At 44.3% G+C, this 16,261-nt stretch overlaps 1 protein-coding gene across 4 annotated transcripts in view; it reads left to right on the top strand.

The window, feature by feature from the left end:
• Positions 1-16,261, top strand: part of CD2 (CD2 molecule) — a 198,127-nt gene that overhangs the window by 46,217 nt on the left and 135,649 nt on the right. For 2 of the 4 annotated variants that reach the window (XM_072398494.1, XM_072398492.1), the window contains one exon: positions 5,925-6,549. The exons of the other annotated variants lie outside the window; for them this stretch is intronic. In XM_072398494.1, coding sequence (XP_072254595.1) covers positions 5,925-6,052 — 128 coding nt within the window. In that variant the 3' untranslated portion in view covers positions 6,053-6,549. Of the gene's footprint in view, positions 1-5,924; positions 6,550-16,261 lie in introns of those variants that run through there. 4 annotated transcript variants of the gene reach the window in all.

The following is a 16,261-nucleotide window of genomic DNA, read 5'->3' as shown; positions in this document are numbered from 1 at the left end:
GACACTGTTTACAGTCAGGTCCAGTTAAACATGTCGGGGTGTGTTCCAGAGGGCTTCCTAAATCTGCAATTGTTTTCCTGCAATGCAAGGATTTCTCCAGTAGGGGGTGCTCAGGGGCTTCCTGTCATGTGTCATTTACCACATTCTGTTAAGAGATCCCAGCTGGCATCTGGGTCCCCCGGCCTCGTGTCCCCAATGTTCACACACCGGGGGCGCAGATGCCGGCCAGCATCTGTGTAGCCTGGTGATCCCCGGCCAGGGGAAGCAGATGCCGGGCATCGAGGGAGGACGCCGCTGAAACGTGGGGACCAGGTAGGACTTTAAAACTCACTGGCAATTCCACCCCGAGTGTGGCTCAGGGTTACCATTTTTGGCACTGGAAAATAACCCCGAGCCACACTCAGGAATACCGCCAGGGAGGTTAAAGCTATATTCTTGGGAAAATTGTGCTTGAAAATTGATCAAAACCATTATTATTATTTTTAAATTCTCAGCATTCTCAGCACAGTCCACGCACCAGCAGGCTGAGAAGGGCTGTCACGGGGCCAGGTTACCCCTCTGTTACCCCTTGTCAAAGACACCATCACAGGTAGACTGCCACTGCATGCTTAGACGGAAGCACGCACCGTTACCCCTGACAACCGCAGTTACCTGCAGTCCCTTGCTGCCACTCCAGTCAGGGATGTCTCAGCAATCACAATGTTATAGTAACGCTTCGGGTTAGTAAGTTACATTCATCCTACTTATAACATTCACACATTCAGCTTACACTTTCTATAGTGTTCAATAAGTAAAAACATACAAAAACAGTTCATAAACAAATTATATAAAAATAAAGACTAATCTAAGAACAATAGCAGAACACTAGCAGAACTATAACAACAGCATAAAATAAAAGGGAAAACTGTGAAATAATACTTAGGTAGAGTCAGTTTGCTTTTGTCCAGGTTGCTGTACAAAGTCCAAGTTATCAGTCACCGGGCTCCCTGCAATGTTTAATGTGTCAGTGCCGTTGTCCTTTGCAACAAGATGGTATCAGTGAGAGCTCCCCCTGCTGGGCTTACATGGCTTTCTCTATGCCAACCATAGAGGTGGGATTAATAGGACCATCCAATGACAGCAGAGTGGGGGCTGTCTGGGGGGGGCCAATGACAGCAGAGTGGGGGCTGTCTGGGGGGGGGGGGTTGTGTCCACATGGAGTATGATGCTCTGTGTGCACACCTAAGATGTCCTTATTCTAGACATTATTAATAATTTCACAAGTACAGGTTTTATGAAAGTAATTACCACGAAATACGGAGTTCACAGATATTAAGCCAGGCACGTCTGGGACATGGCTCAGAGGTCATTCAGGGATCACTCTGCTAGCATTATCTCAGTTTTATGACACCTGGAGACACAACACTCAACTTTTACAATGCGTGTTGTAAACTAGAGGGAAGGATGCTGGTTGTCAGATCAAGAAATATCTGGGAAAGGGAAATTTTTGACCCTGGGCTGTTATACTTCAAAGACCTTAAAAAATAGAGACAATTTTACATTCAAGGGGAGATCAGAAATGAATGTTATCCCCAATATCACAGATGTAATGTTAAAAAGTTAACTTTTACCAGGAGACAGGTGAACATACGGGGTAATGCTCCTATTACCGAATACATATTTATTTATTGTCATGTGGAGGGTGTGCTGTCCTGTATGTGAGAGGAAGGTTCAGTTATAAATACAGTGATCATTTGTAGTGTTGGTCGAATAACTCACTATGCGATTCGACAGCTATTCGATCGAATAGTGAGATATTGTTCGGGTGATCGAATACCGAATTTGAACACCATTGAAGTCAACGGTGGGAGAACTCTGGTTATTTAATTAACTTGTAGTGCCCCGGGGATTTCACACTCCTCTCAATGATTGCAGTCTTGATTAGCTCAGTGTGCAATCCCCGGGGCACCACTGGTTAATTACCCTTTTAACCGCCAATTTAGTTAGTGGCTTGCAAGTGCTCCAGACCAATTTATTTTAGCAAATTTTGTTATTTCTTACTTGTGACATTTCCTTGCTACTAATTATTCCACGGTCACCTGTTAGTGAATTATAACAAAGTGGGGAAAGAATCTTTTAGAATTTCATCAATGTGTGGAAATTTCCAAAACAGGGTTGTACATACAGCGCCACATTACATTTGGCACAGATATATCTAAACTCTCAAAGATTAGGCCTCAGGGATGCTGTAGGGAGGAGTAGGAGGTAGTAGGAAGAAGGGTAGGCAGTGTAGCAAGTTGTTGTTTTTTATAAATTATTTGATTGGACTGAAGCAATGTATCTGGGGAGAATACTGTTTACAAGGCCACTGCTGTAACGTGTATTAATGTCCACTTGTCACTAGGGGGCAGTATGGGACTATAGTTTCTATACTGAGGGTAGTCAGCTGACTGCTCGATCCTCTGACAGGTCGGAATAATGAAAGCATTCCAAGCATTCACAGCAACATGTCCCGGGAATCGCACACTCTTTTCAATGATTGCAGACTGGGCTGCAATCATTGAGAAAATGCCTCGCAAGTATCTCTTACTCTGTAACATGATACATTTGTTACATTTTTCTCACAGTGGATAAAGTAAAAATGTAACAATTGTATCACAATATTACTGTGCTGGAAAGTGTGTTACAGAGTAAGAGATATGTCATTGTAGGATACGCTGTAAAAAAAAATAAAAAAAAAAAATTAAATAAACACAAACACTCAATAAATTATTTTAACATTAATTTTTATTTTTTTTTAACACATTTGTTTTTACATTTTTTTAATCTGAATTTTTGCCGTTGAATCTCATTTTTTTTCCAGTCCCGTCTATCTCAATGAGAACAGCCATATTCATGTCGAATATAAGGACAACCCGAATTCAAACATCATCACTAATCATTTGTATGACATCAGTAGTGCTGCACTCATGAATGTGACACTTATTTTTAACGCAATACATTTTTATAAAACATACAAGACCAAATACAGACATACATTAGAATCAGTTATATACTAAAATAGTTATTTTCAAATACAAAATATGGGCAAAGTAAATATAATAACATGTCATAAACTATAAGGAATAATATGTTCTGAAGCTACTATGATAACCGTTATTGTGCATAGCACTAAATCATATAGAAATAAAATACAACAGGTAAAGAGAAAAGAGAGGAAAGGTAGAGTGAAGAAAAAGTAGATCAAGTTCAACCACTTAATCAAATACTTTAGAATAGTAACTTGAGTGAAAATATTCCTAAGCAATCAGCAGTGGGAACTCATCTGATTCTACAAAATCTATCCACACTGACCATGTGGTTATGAAAACTTTATTCTGGTCATGAATTTGTGCCATCATCTCCTCCATATGCTGTATGCGTGATAGTTCTGCTGCCCATTCCTTCCGAGTAGGGGTCCTGTCCTGGCCCCAGTACTGTGTTATAACTGCCCAAGCAGCTGCTAAGAAAAAGTATAGGAGACCCTTCTTGGCGGAGCACATGGACCCAATGGCAGGTTCCACAGGTCTTGAGCTTCGCAGCAGCCGGTTGTATAATCCAAATGTTTATGGAGGACATTGCCACCAGATATGGTACATAGTACCCGCCTCAACTCCGCTTTGCCAGCAGCCGAACATTTTATAGGGAACATTTTATGTAGAACAATAGTGCATCGATACCACCAAGACAATATTTTAAAGCTCTTTTCTTGAGTATTGCTTGCTAAACTAGCTTTATGAGTAAGTGTAAAAAATATGTTTGAAGGTCTTCAGTGGTAAATCGGGGAGGGGAATGGCTCAATCCCTTCTGCACGAAAGTACTTGGTTGCAACTCTATAAGCGTCTCCTATCAGAGGGTGTCAGCGAAGAACAGTGCAATCTTCCGACGGAGTCCATGCTGCTGCACCTAGTAATATGGGGAAAATGAATCCTCCAGTCTCACCCACCCCTTAAAACTACCATGTCTGCACCAGTCCACCAATTGAGTTAGATGGACTGCCCTGTGGTATAATATCGGGTCAGGGAAGGCCATCCCTCCCTTGTTCTTCGACAATCGAAGAAGAAATTTGTTTAGACGGGGGTATCAGCATTCCAAATAAATTTTCGGAAATCAGATCGAAATTTGTGTAGTTCATAGGGGGAAATATGTACCGGCAGAGTTTGAAGTAAGTAGAGGAGACGTTGCATAATTTTCATTTTATGAATATTGCAGCAACCAAACCACGAAAAGGCCTGTTGGTGCCAGCGCTGGAGGTGTCCACGTATCATATTAAGAAGTGGCATGAAATTTAGTTCAACTACCTTACTCACATCAGCTGGGATATTGGTACCTACATACCGAATAGAGCCCTGAGGGTTGAGTAGAGGCTCAAGAAGTAAAACAAAAAGCAGTGGAGACAGTGGGCATCCTTGTCTCGTTCCATTGGCAATAGAAAATGGACTTGAAAGAATACCATTGAGTCTTACAGAGGCAGTAAGGTTGCAGTATAAGGCCTGAATCTAGTCAAAAAGGTGATCCGGGGTGCCCATGAACGTAAGGACCTGCCTCATATACTCCCAATTCACTCGGTCAAACGCCTTTTCTGCGTCAGCCAAGAAAATCAAAGAAGGAATTTTGTGTGTGGTGGCATGGTGAATCAGATTCAACATATAGCTGTGGGCGTCAGTCTACGTGCTAGGATACTGGAAAACAGCTTAACATCACAGTTCAACAGTGATATCGGTCGGCACAAGATTTAGCATCTTTATCTGGCTTAAGTATAACTGTTATGTGAGCAATGGAAAAGTCGGCCGGTATTGGGTAGTCTGGTGGGAGCGAATTAAATGCGGTTAGCAAAGGGCCTGTTAGCTGAGGCAGAAATCATTTATATTATGCCAATATGAACCCATTGGGGCCCAGAGCCTTTCCTGTGGGCGCATTGGTGAGAGCCGCCTGTAGTTCGGCATGGCTAATGGGAGCATCAAGTACACTTAAAGCTTCCGCCGGGATCTTAGAGATGCCCGAGGTATGTAAGTAGTCTTGAATATTTGAACAACAGAGGCCGAGGGTCGTGCATCTGAACCTTCTCTGATATTGTACAGCTTCGAGTAGAAATTCTATATCAGCTATATCTCCAGAATGGTGAAGCAGAGTACCCGAGCTTAAGTACACACAAGACACAAAAGCACGAGCCCTTTTTGTCCGCCCAGTGCCCTCCCACAATTATTGCTATATTCATAGAAGAAGGTCCTACATTTATCAAGCTGAGACCTTGCCTTGGAACAGCAGTAGTACCCCAAGGTACCCCAAGCAGCCAGCAGTACCCCAACCAGAGCTTTTAGTTCCTCAGAGCTTTTAGTTTCTCACATTTTATGCAATCTTTTTGTTCAACCCACTGAATTAAAGCTGAAAGTCTGCAGGTCAATTGCATTGTTGAATTGAATTGAGTTGTTTCATTTAAAATTAAGTGTGCTAATGTACAGAACCAAAATTAGAAAAAAGTTGTCTCTGTCCAAATATTTATGGACCTAAATGTATGTTTTTACCTTGTTTCCTCCTATATGTTAGGTCATTTGCTGTGCCTAGGCCTTCTTGTTCTGTATTCTGATTACATTTATTCTGGTTATAAATCAGATCACTTCTTCTGCCTGGGCATGTTTTGTCCTGTATCCTCATTGGTAACTGGGAGGAATTATATAATGTGCAGATGATGTGATGAGGTTGTTATATAAGTAGATTTAGGGCTCCCACTGCTGTGGTAGAATATTGCAGGATATCTCCATCATTCCGGATTGTGATCCTTGATTGTACGAGCTGAGTATTCTGACATTGCACCCATTACATATAAAGAATGATTAGACATTATCCTTGTGCTTGGCATTTTTATTGGTTAAATATCTCACTCTGATTCCTCCCATCTCTTGCAGGTTTAGGTTCGTGTCTCACTTGTTTGCTGAAATCTTTGACTGGGGGCTCCGTGGCTCTGCTTGTGAAAATACCTCCCCTTTTCATTGCCCACTGGTACATAATACGTGGCATGGATAAGAAATCTTAGACCTTCCCATTATAGGACATGGAGGAGCAACAACAAGGACCCAGGTTATGAAATTATATAAAATTATCCGGGTATTGAGAATGTACTTCTATCAGAGGGACCCCTTTATCAGTGTGTCTGTGGAAGACACAAACATTCCCTACAATGCCTTCTTGCTCACCAGTATTTCCTGCCACCTCCCTAATGTGTCCCATGTTACATTGGGGCCAAATCCCACTTGGACTGCTGCCACCATTCCTGGATTTATGCTATCACTGGGAGTTCCTGCTTCCTTCTAATATAATGCTCAGTGGTGATATTGGATCTTTATTCTAGCTTACACTTTGTGCTGTTTGTTTGACTTACCAGGCAATAATATCACTATATGTATTGATATGGCTTTTTGGTTTACGTTAATTTTTATGTATTTCTTTTTATATCATGTACTTAAATTTATGTAAATACATTGTACAAATAATTTGGGAATCATAAAATTTCAATAAAGAGTTTATATTCTTGTTTCTGTGCTTTCTTCTAGCTCACCCACCTTGCACTTCCCTGCTTCCAGCACCGATTCTGCTCTCAGGTTTCGGCTGTTCCAGTTTGTGCTTCCTGTTCCTGAAATATTTGTGTACTGACCCGGGCTTGTTTCCTGACTATTCCTGATCGCTGCCTTCCCTGACCTTTGGCTTGTCTGACCATTCTCTGTCTCCCGCTCCAGCACCATGCTTTGTTCCTGCTAGTTAGCAGTCACCTGCCTCTAGAGGCTCTGGAGAAGAACGAGCTGTTGCTTAGACTCTGCGCCCCGTGCACTTCTCTACCCACTGGGCTGGTTAAACAGAGGGTCCACCACTCTGCCTTGTGGAGTCGTGATAGTTTGTCCAGGCCATGGACCTCACTTTCCATTATTAAATATAGCTATTAGGTTGTCTGAACTCGAGCCAATAGGTTAACACTGCCAACATCCCAATTTATCAAGTACATGAAAAGACGGATATGTTCATGGGAATTTAAAGGCAGTTCAGTGTATATCACAAGTAGACCTAAATATAAAAAGGTAATCTTTTATTAAGTACAAGTAGTAAAAAAAAGGAAAAATAAGGGTTTCCATAAAAATGCTCAGTACATAACACCAAACACATATCTATACCATTGAGATATTATGGTAAATTCTGATAATCCAACGCATTTCGCAGAATAAATCTGCTTTATCGGGGATTATACATGTACAGAACCAAAGGTACATACCAAAAAAAAAAGTGTAAACTGTAAGGTGTAGCTGAACCTGGCAAGGAATGCAATCATGGGAAACAGGAGAGCACTCTCTAGTAGCAACTACTTTACTACTTGTACCTCACTTTCTATTGCCTGACTCCATGCAGGACCTGCGAGAGCGGATTCAAAAACAGGAGTCTCTTTAAATTAAAGTTGTGAACTTCCTCCGGAGGTGTGATGAACGTCCTAATGAGCTCCATCTGCCATTAACCTCCTGAGCTCTTGTAGCTGAGACTCCAATACCCGCTATAGTTCCAGCCTCCATGCCACCCGTCCCCATTCCTACTCTTCCTCGCTACTCCGGTGACCCCAACCTCAATGCCAAATTCAGTTTGCAGCCCTGGAACTTTCCCACAGAACGAACCAAGGTGTCTTTCTTCATTTCCTTGTTGTCAGGGGAGGCCCTTGCTTGGGCTTTGCCTCTCTGGGAAAAGTGGATGTTCCTCTGGAAGTGGATGTCTATTCTGTTGGGGTTGGTGCCATTCTTTCCCAGAAGAATGTTTCCAGGAAGTCGGTTCTTTTCCAAAAAGTTCTCTCCTGTTGAGAAAAAATATGCTATAAGAGACCAGGAGCTACTTGCTGTCAAGCTTCTTATTGAAAAATTGTGCCATTTGCTGAAGAGAGTTCACCACCCAGTGACCATTTTACACAAAAATCTGCAATACCTTTAGACAGCACAAAGCCTAAACCCCTGTCAAGCTCGCCAGGCTCTTTTTTCTCCAGATTTAACTTCCTGCTCACCTGTTGAGCGAGGTTCAAAAAATGTAAGGGCAGATGCCCTTTCTCGTTCCTTTGAGAAGGAGAATCCTAAAGCGGAACAAGCCTTTATCATAGACCTGGCTCAAATCATGCCCCCAGCCCCCGGTTTGAGTTCCTCTAGGAAAGATCCTTGTTCAAAAGGGCCAGTGACCTTGGATCCTTCGATGGGGGCATGCCAAGTACTGGTGGCCAGATCTGAAACAGCTCCCCTCGGGTCCTTTACTTTTGCTTCCTACTCCGGAACAACCCTAGTCACACATCTCCATGGACTTTGTTACCATCCTCCCATCCTCCAATGGTTTCTGCATGATTTGGGTTGTGTTTGATCGGTATTCCAAAATGGCCCATTTCATTCCTCTATCTGGTCTTTCGTCTGCCTCAACCTTGACGAATATTTTTCTCAAGGAAATCATTTCTGCTACACGGCTTCCCTTCCCACATTGTCTCAGGTCATGGAGTACAATTTACTTCCCGCTTCTGTTGTCTTCTGGAGATCAACTTGGACATTTCTTCAGCTTATCACTCTCAGTCCAATGGGCAAACTGAGAGAATTAATCAATCTCAGGAAAAATATCTGTGTTTTAATACCAACTTCCAGGAAGATGACTGGTTGGAACTCCTGCCGTGGGCTGAATTTGCCTACAATAAAAATCTCTTCTTCGTTGTCTTCTGTTTTCATCCCAGGCTTGCTTCTCCTGCCCCATCCTCGTCAGATGTCCCTGCTGCTGCCGCTGTTCATTTCCAGCAGGCTTGGAAAAAAGCCCAAGAGGCCTTGCTATATTCCTCTGCACGTCATAAAAGATGGGCTGACAAGAGGAGAGCTCCTGCTCCCCAGTTTTCTCCAGGTGACAAGGTTTGGCTTTTCAGTACATTCACTTGCGGATGCCCTCTCCCAAGTTTTCTACCTGCTTCATCTTTCCTTTTCCTGTCTTGTTTCAGGTCAATCATCTCACTAACAAACTGAAACTGTCTTCGTCTCCTAATATCCACAACTTATTCCATCTTTCCCTGCTCAAGCCAGTTGTTTTTAACAGGTTCTCTAAGAAGTCTATCCCTCCTGGTCCTGTTTCTGCTGCCTTGGAGGAAGAGTACGAAGTTGAACAAATCTTGGATTCCAGGCTTGTCGGCGGCTGCCTACAATACTTGGTTCATTGGAAGGGCTATGGTCCAGAAGAACGTTCCTGGGTCCCTTTAAAAGACCTCCATGCTCCCTCCATGCCGACAAACCTGGGAAGGATCAGGGTGGCGGGGGCCCCAAGAGGCGAGGTACTGTCACAGATCTCCGCAAGTCTAGGGGATCTGTGCCTTCCTCTGGCTCACCCACCTTGCACTTCCCTGCTGCCAGCACCAACTCTGCTTTAGGATCCAACTCCCTGCTCACTTCCTGGTCCAGGTCATGTGACTCTCAATCAGCTGCTCTTTTGTCTCAGAGGACTAGTCTTCCACAGACGCACTCCATCTGCTGGCAGGCATGTGAACAACATCTGAGACTGACTCTTCACCAGCACTCCCTCTGCTGGTGGGTTTTGAGTCTTCTGCTCACATGACTCATACTCATCACATGACATTCCCTGTATATGGAAGTGGCTGGCAGCAGGAAGTTGCCTGGACAAGGAGTTACTTTTGGTTCTGCTCTCAGGTCTCCACTGTTCCAGATTGTGTCTCCTGTTTCTGAATTATTTGTGTACTGACCCTGGCTTGTTTCCTGTCTATTCCTGATCGCTGCCTGCCCTGATTTTTGGCTTGTCTAACCATTCTCTGTCTCCCACTCCAGCACCACACTTTGTTCCTAGCTTTTTACCTTGTTAGCAGTCCCCTGTCCTAGCGGGCATGGATGCCACAACATGGCAGCAGCTCGCGACACAACATCCTCACTTCTAGAGGCTCTGGAGAAGACCGAGCTGTTGCTTAGACTAATTTTGATGCCTTTGGTAATACTATGGGCCTGATTTATTAAATCTCTGCAAGACTGGAGAAGATACACTTTCATCGGTGAACCTGGAAGATCCAGCTAATCTTTGATGACTCCAATTGCTGTGCTACTGCTGAAGCTAAGTTGCATTGTTTGAGGCACGGAAAACACTCTGTTGCTGAATACACAGCTGAATTACGATGTTGGGTTGCAGATACCACCTGAAATCCAGCAGCGCAAAACCGTCACTTCCACCAAAGACTTTCGGATCAAGTTAAAAATGAATTTGAGTAGAAAGCTCTGAACGATCTTCAGACTTTTATTCAATTACATGTCAGAATTGACCAGAGACTTACTGAAAGGACAAGGGAGAAACTAGAAACATTTGGAAATAATGGAGCCATACACTTTTCTTTCTGCCAGACAGCACAGAAGGCTCCAAAGATTTCTCCAGATACTGACACCTCTGAACCTATGCAGATTGATGCCATAAGGATATCTATTTCTATTCAAGAAAGAGAGAGAAGGCGTTCTGAGTACATATGCCTTTACTGCAGGGATTCTGGACATTATGCTAATAATTAATTTGTTTAACAAACAAAATAGGAAAAACAATTGCCGTAGCTGGTGTGAAAATATCTAACAAATAAGTTCTATTACTCAATCTGTCTCATCTTAAATTCACATTAAATTCCTTCTCAAATGCTTAATTTTGTCATTCCTAACAAACTTGTGCTTAAAGAGAAACTAAACTCAAAAGTGCCCAAAACAGAAAAAAAAAAACGCACATCAGTCGATCAGTCGGGAAGTCCCTTCTATCGTGTCCCGCGCTGTCCCGGTATCGTCCTCCGAGCCAGTGCGCCAGGGGCTGTTATCTCCGCTTCTTCTTCCTGGTTCTTCCTATGTCACCCGATGCAGGCACGATATCGGTGACATAGATGGGGGAAAAAAATGCCGATCTCACTGCGCATGCGTGAGATTGGCACTTTCTTTCTCTATTGGTGAAAGGGCTCCTTCTGCACATGTTTGGGCACGCGTTGAATGAGCACCCACGAGCCTTCCGGGATGCGTGACGTAGGTATTCCAGGAGGCTTTGCGCTCCCATTCATTCTCAACTGCCTAGGCTTATTTTTTTTTAAAAAGGGTATTGCACTTAAAAAAAACACACAATTTTTTACCTTACATAAAAGGGTTGTCTACCATTTTATGTAAAGTGAAATTTCTGAGTTTAGGTATGCTTTAAGTCATGAAATTCCCTGTACTATCAAGATGAGAAATAAGTCTGCACCTATTAATATGGAGACTCTAGAACCTGACCATTGTGAGACTATCAGCTTTCAGTTAATTGCCTTACTCAAATTTCCCATCATTTTGGGAATTCTTTCGTTTTCTCTTCAAAATCCCTTTATTATTTGGGACACACAGACTGTAATGTTTGCTTTCAATCAATACAAAGAACATTGTCAGCTGAGTTCACCAACAATTGAGGAAACACATGTTGACCAAGTATGTACCCAGCAGTATGGCAAATTGCCTCATACGTACAGTAAATTTAGGGACGAATGTGATTGAAAGAATACGGATCAGTTCCCCCCTCATCGTCCCTTTGATTTGTCCTGAATGGTAGAGCTGCTACCAGTGGCAAAAATACCCATTTACAATCTGTCAGAGCCTGAATTAAAATATCTCTGAGAAATTCTTAGAGAAATTTAAAGAAAGGATTTATAATACACTCCATGTCACCAGCTTGGCACCCTAGTTCTTTGTTGAAGAGAATGATTCTACCTTGCCTCCATGCATTGACCACAGGGAACTAAATAATATCACTAAATAACCATTATCCACTCTAAATAATTCCTGAACTACTAGAAAGGCTCTGCTCAGCCAAGATATTTACCAGATTGGACCTTTGGTATAACCTTGTCTACGTTCGTCAAGGAGATGAATGGAAGACCGCATTCAGATATTGATATTTTGAGTCATTGGTGATGCCATTTGGTCTGTATAATGTTCCCGCCACCTTCCAGCATTTTATCAATGATGTATTGTGAGATCTTTTAGATCAGTTTTGTGATCGCCTACTTGGATTATTTATTCATTTATATGGATCCCGCTAAGGTCAAAGCTGTACTAGAGTGGCCTGCCACAACAACAACTCCTACAGAAAAAGATTTTAAAAGATTTTTCCAAGTTGATAGCCCCAATTACTCAACTGAGAAGAACTCTTGGCAATTCAACTGAATGGAGACATCTCATGGAAGAAGACCATCAATTTGTGACGGTCCTCATATAAAAACCTAGAGTTCATCTGCTCTGGAAGAAGAATTGAACTCTAGACAAACATGATGGACTTTGTTTTTCTCTTGGTTCAACTTTATTATCTCCTACCAGCCTGGATCAAGAAATTAAAAAGCTGACGCTTTATCGAGGTCTTTTTTTGACCCCCTGAGGAGACAATCCTGACAGAATTTTTTCGGGGCTACAAACTATAAACATTTTTCGCCCTGGTCAATGAAGGTTATAATGATGACCCCCTCCTCCAACATCCTCATAATGATGTTGGACTCACCCTTGAAAAGCTTTTGAACTCAACTCGCCTCTATATGTGCCAGGATCAGCCAGATTGGAAGTCCTTAGACTGGTTCATGACTCTAAACTCGCTGGGTATTTTGGAACTACAAAGACATAAGGACTTTTATAAGGTTTCTGCTGGTGGCCCAGCTATAAAAGAGAAGTCAAGAAATATGGTGCTTTGTGTCAAATTTGTGTTTGTAATAAGACACCCAAAGCTTCTCCTCTTAGGTTACTTCAGCCACTCACAGTCCCCTCAAGGTCTTGGGGTTCAATCACCATTGATGTTGTGGTTGACCTCCCTCCCTCCAAGGAGATGACCACTATTTTGGTCATTGTTGACATTTTACTAAAATGGCTCACAAAGGTTCACAACTCAAAGCCCTTTTTATTTAAAAAGACCGGTTATCAACCAGTCTTCATTCCCAGCCTCCCTGTCATAACTCCAGTTCAGCCTTACAGGGGCCTCACAAGGAATAATCGAGACATTAAAGCTCAGAAAAATTGCTGACAGATGTCGCAGAGACCTCCCTATCTTTAATATTAGTGACAAGGTATGGTTATCCACCAAGAATATGAAGACACATGTTCCATATTCCAAATTGGGCCATAAGATTCTGGGACCTTTCTTAAATTACAGCTCAATCAATCCAGTCACTTTTCATTTAAAACCTCCTGGCAGAATGAAGATTCACACTGTTTATGTACATAATGAAGAAGAATTTGTGGTTGAGAAAATTTCAGCTTTTCTCCCTGTTGGAGCAAATGATAATGGGCACTTCATAGGGTGATAAAGAAAATAACTATTATATGTTTTCTACTTATGCTTGGTTAAGAATTTTTATATACTAGAATTAAATGTACTAGAAATGGGGGACCTGGTTAGTCTATAGACCCTCATCGGAGAGCACAGAGGGCCAAGGCAGGCTATAGACCCTCATAGGAGCTCACAGGGGGCCCAGGCAGGCTATAGACCCTCATAGGAGATCACAGGAGGCCCAGGCAGGCTATAGACCCTCAAAGGAGATCACAGGGGGCCCAGGCAGGCTATAGACCCTCAAAGAAGATCACAGAGGGCCCAGGCAGGCCATAGACGCTCACAGGAGATCACAGGGGGCCCGGAGGGGGCCCAGGCAGGCCATAGACGCTCACAGGAGATCACAGAGGGCCCGGGCAGGCTATAGAGCTCTCTGCACAGGGCAGCTGTGTATTCCGGCAGTCTCAGGTCTGTACCGGTCTCCTCCAGCTGCTTCACCTCCAGGAATTTACAATCCAAGGACTCAGCAGGGCCCAAAATAAACATCAACACAGCGTAAAAATTCAGAGAATGAGAAGAGAAATCTCCCAACTTGGAGGAGACGATTGTATAACCAATAACATGGGGGAAGACCGGGTGACTTCACAGCCACATTGTCACACTTGGGGAGACAGGGCCACAGGAGGGCCCTACGACTTTCACAGAGGTGATGAAAGCACTGAGGGGGGCTGAAACCAGGTCTTTTCTAGTGCCTCTAGTGGTGAGGATGTTGCACTGCTAGTTACTGCATGTTGCGGTCCCTGGGCACACCAGGGTGGGCAGGATGAGGCACGGTACCAAATCCCTAGGCAAGAGAATTGTCAAGGAAGGCTGGGGCCAAGGCAGGCAGCATGCAAGAAACAGGAACAAGCCAGGGAATAAGAAACAGATATAGTTCAGGGTTACCCTGCATGGTAAATATATCCAGGGAAACCCCACATGGTTAATGTACCCAGGTGAATCTGGGGGACCCTGTATGGTGGATATACCCAGGCGGTTCAGAGGAGACCCTGCATGGTGAATGTAACAAGTGGGTTTGGGGGAAGCCTGCATGGTGAATGTACCCAGCGGGTTCAGGGGAAACCTACACGGTGAATATACCCAGGGGGTTAAGGGGAACCATGCATGGTGAATGTGTTCAGGGGTCTCAGGGGGACCCTGCATGGTGAATGTAATCATTGGGTTCAGAGGCTCTCTGCACAGTGAAAGTACCCAGGTGACTCAGGGGACCCTGCATGATGAATGTACCCCAAGGGGTTCAGGGGGACTCTGCATAGTGAATGCACCCAGGGGCTTCAGGGAGACCCTGCATAGTGAATGTGCCCAGGGGGTTCAGGAGGACTCTGTATGGTGAATGTACCCAGGTTGTCAACGCTGAGTTGGGTTTGTAGACTTTTGAAGATTACCTGTTGGTGAATGTATCCTGAGCAGATTCACTCATGATAGGTCTGGAGTGTCCTCATATACACCCCCTGTCCCTCTTTACTTGCAGCCAGCTGAGGGCTCATCCAATCACACTCCTGGGGTCCTGGTAATCCGCCATCATACAAAGACATTGCAGACAATTGTGCTCCCCCAGCCTTGTGGTCACAGTTTGGTGAAGACCCTTTTCTGCCCTCCCATGACTGTGCCCCGGGGTACAAAGCCAGCTACATACAGACATGGGGTCACCAGTTCGGTGTGGAGGAACTCGAGTGTCCTGCACAGAGCCCTGACCTCATCCTACTGAACACCTTTGGGATGAACTGGAATTGTCAGCCAGGTCTTCTCATCCACCATCAGAACCTGACCTCACCAAAAGGGGGCAAATCCCCACCATCAGTACCTGACCTCACCACTAGGGGGCAAATCCCCACCATCAGTACCTGACCTCACCACTAGGGGGCAAATCCCCGGGGGCAAATCCCCACCATCAGTACCTGACCTCACCACTAGGGGGCAAATCCCCACGATCAGTACCTGACCTTACCACTGGGGGGCAAATCCCACCATCAGTACCTGACCTCACCAATTGGGTCAAATCTGATAAAATTCAGTTTTTACGTTGCCAAAATGTGTAACAATTTGGAATATTTTGGTGAAAATAACAAATGTTACAGCTAATTTTAGGGGTTCAGGATGGATAAGTTAAATGTCGCCACAGGGTTACAGAAACCCAAACCAATCTCAGACCAAAATAACAACTACTACTCCATTTTTGGGGGCATGATAATCTAAAATTTATGTGGTACATAGGTGTTTGTTAGTCCCCCATGGCAGTGCCCAGCTCCCCATACTGTATTGGTACATGTCCCCCATGGCAGTGTCCAGCCCCCTTTTCTGTATTGGTACATGTCCCCCATGGCAGTGCCCAGCTCCCCATGCTGCATTGGTACATGTCCCCCATGGCAGTGCCCAGCCCCCTTTTCTGTATTGGTACATGTCCCCCATGGCAGTGCCCAGCTCCCCATGCTGCATTGGTACATGTCCCCCATGGCAGTGCCCAGCTCTCCATACTGCATTGGTACATGTCCCCTATGGCAGTGCCCGGCTCCCCATACTGTATTGGTACATGTCCCCCATGGCAGTGCCCAGCTCCCCATGCTGCATTGGTACATGTCCCCCTGGCATTGCCCAGCTCCCCATGCTGCATTGGTACATGTCCCCCTGGCATTGCCCAGCTCTCCATGCTGCATTGGTACATGTCTCCCATGGCAGGGCCCGGCTCCCCATGCTTTATTGGTACATGTCCCCCATGGCAGTGCCCAGCTCCCTATTCTGCATTGGTACATGTCCCCCTGGCATTGCCCAGCTCTCCATACTGCATTGGTACATCACCCTCATGGCAGTGCCTGGCTCCCCATGGCAGTGCCCAGCTCCCCATGCTGCATTGGTACATGTCCCCCATGGCAGTGCCCAGCTCCCCATGCTGCATTGG

The sequence above is a fragment of the Pyxicephalus adspersus genome, chromosome 1 (assembly GCF_032062135.1).
Source record: "Pyxicephalus adspersus chromosome 1, UCB_Pads_2.0, whole genome shotgun sequence".
NCBI classification, from domain to species: Eukaryota; Metazoa; Chordata; class Amphibia; order Anura; family Pyxicephalidae; genus Pyxicephalus; species Pyxicephalus adspersus.
Note: the sequence above shows the minus strand (reverse complement) of the source record. Positions and strands in the feature narration are given on the sequence as shown.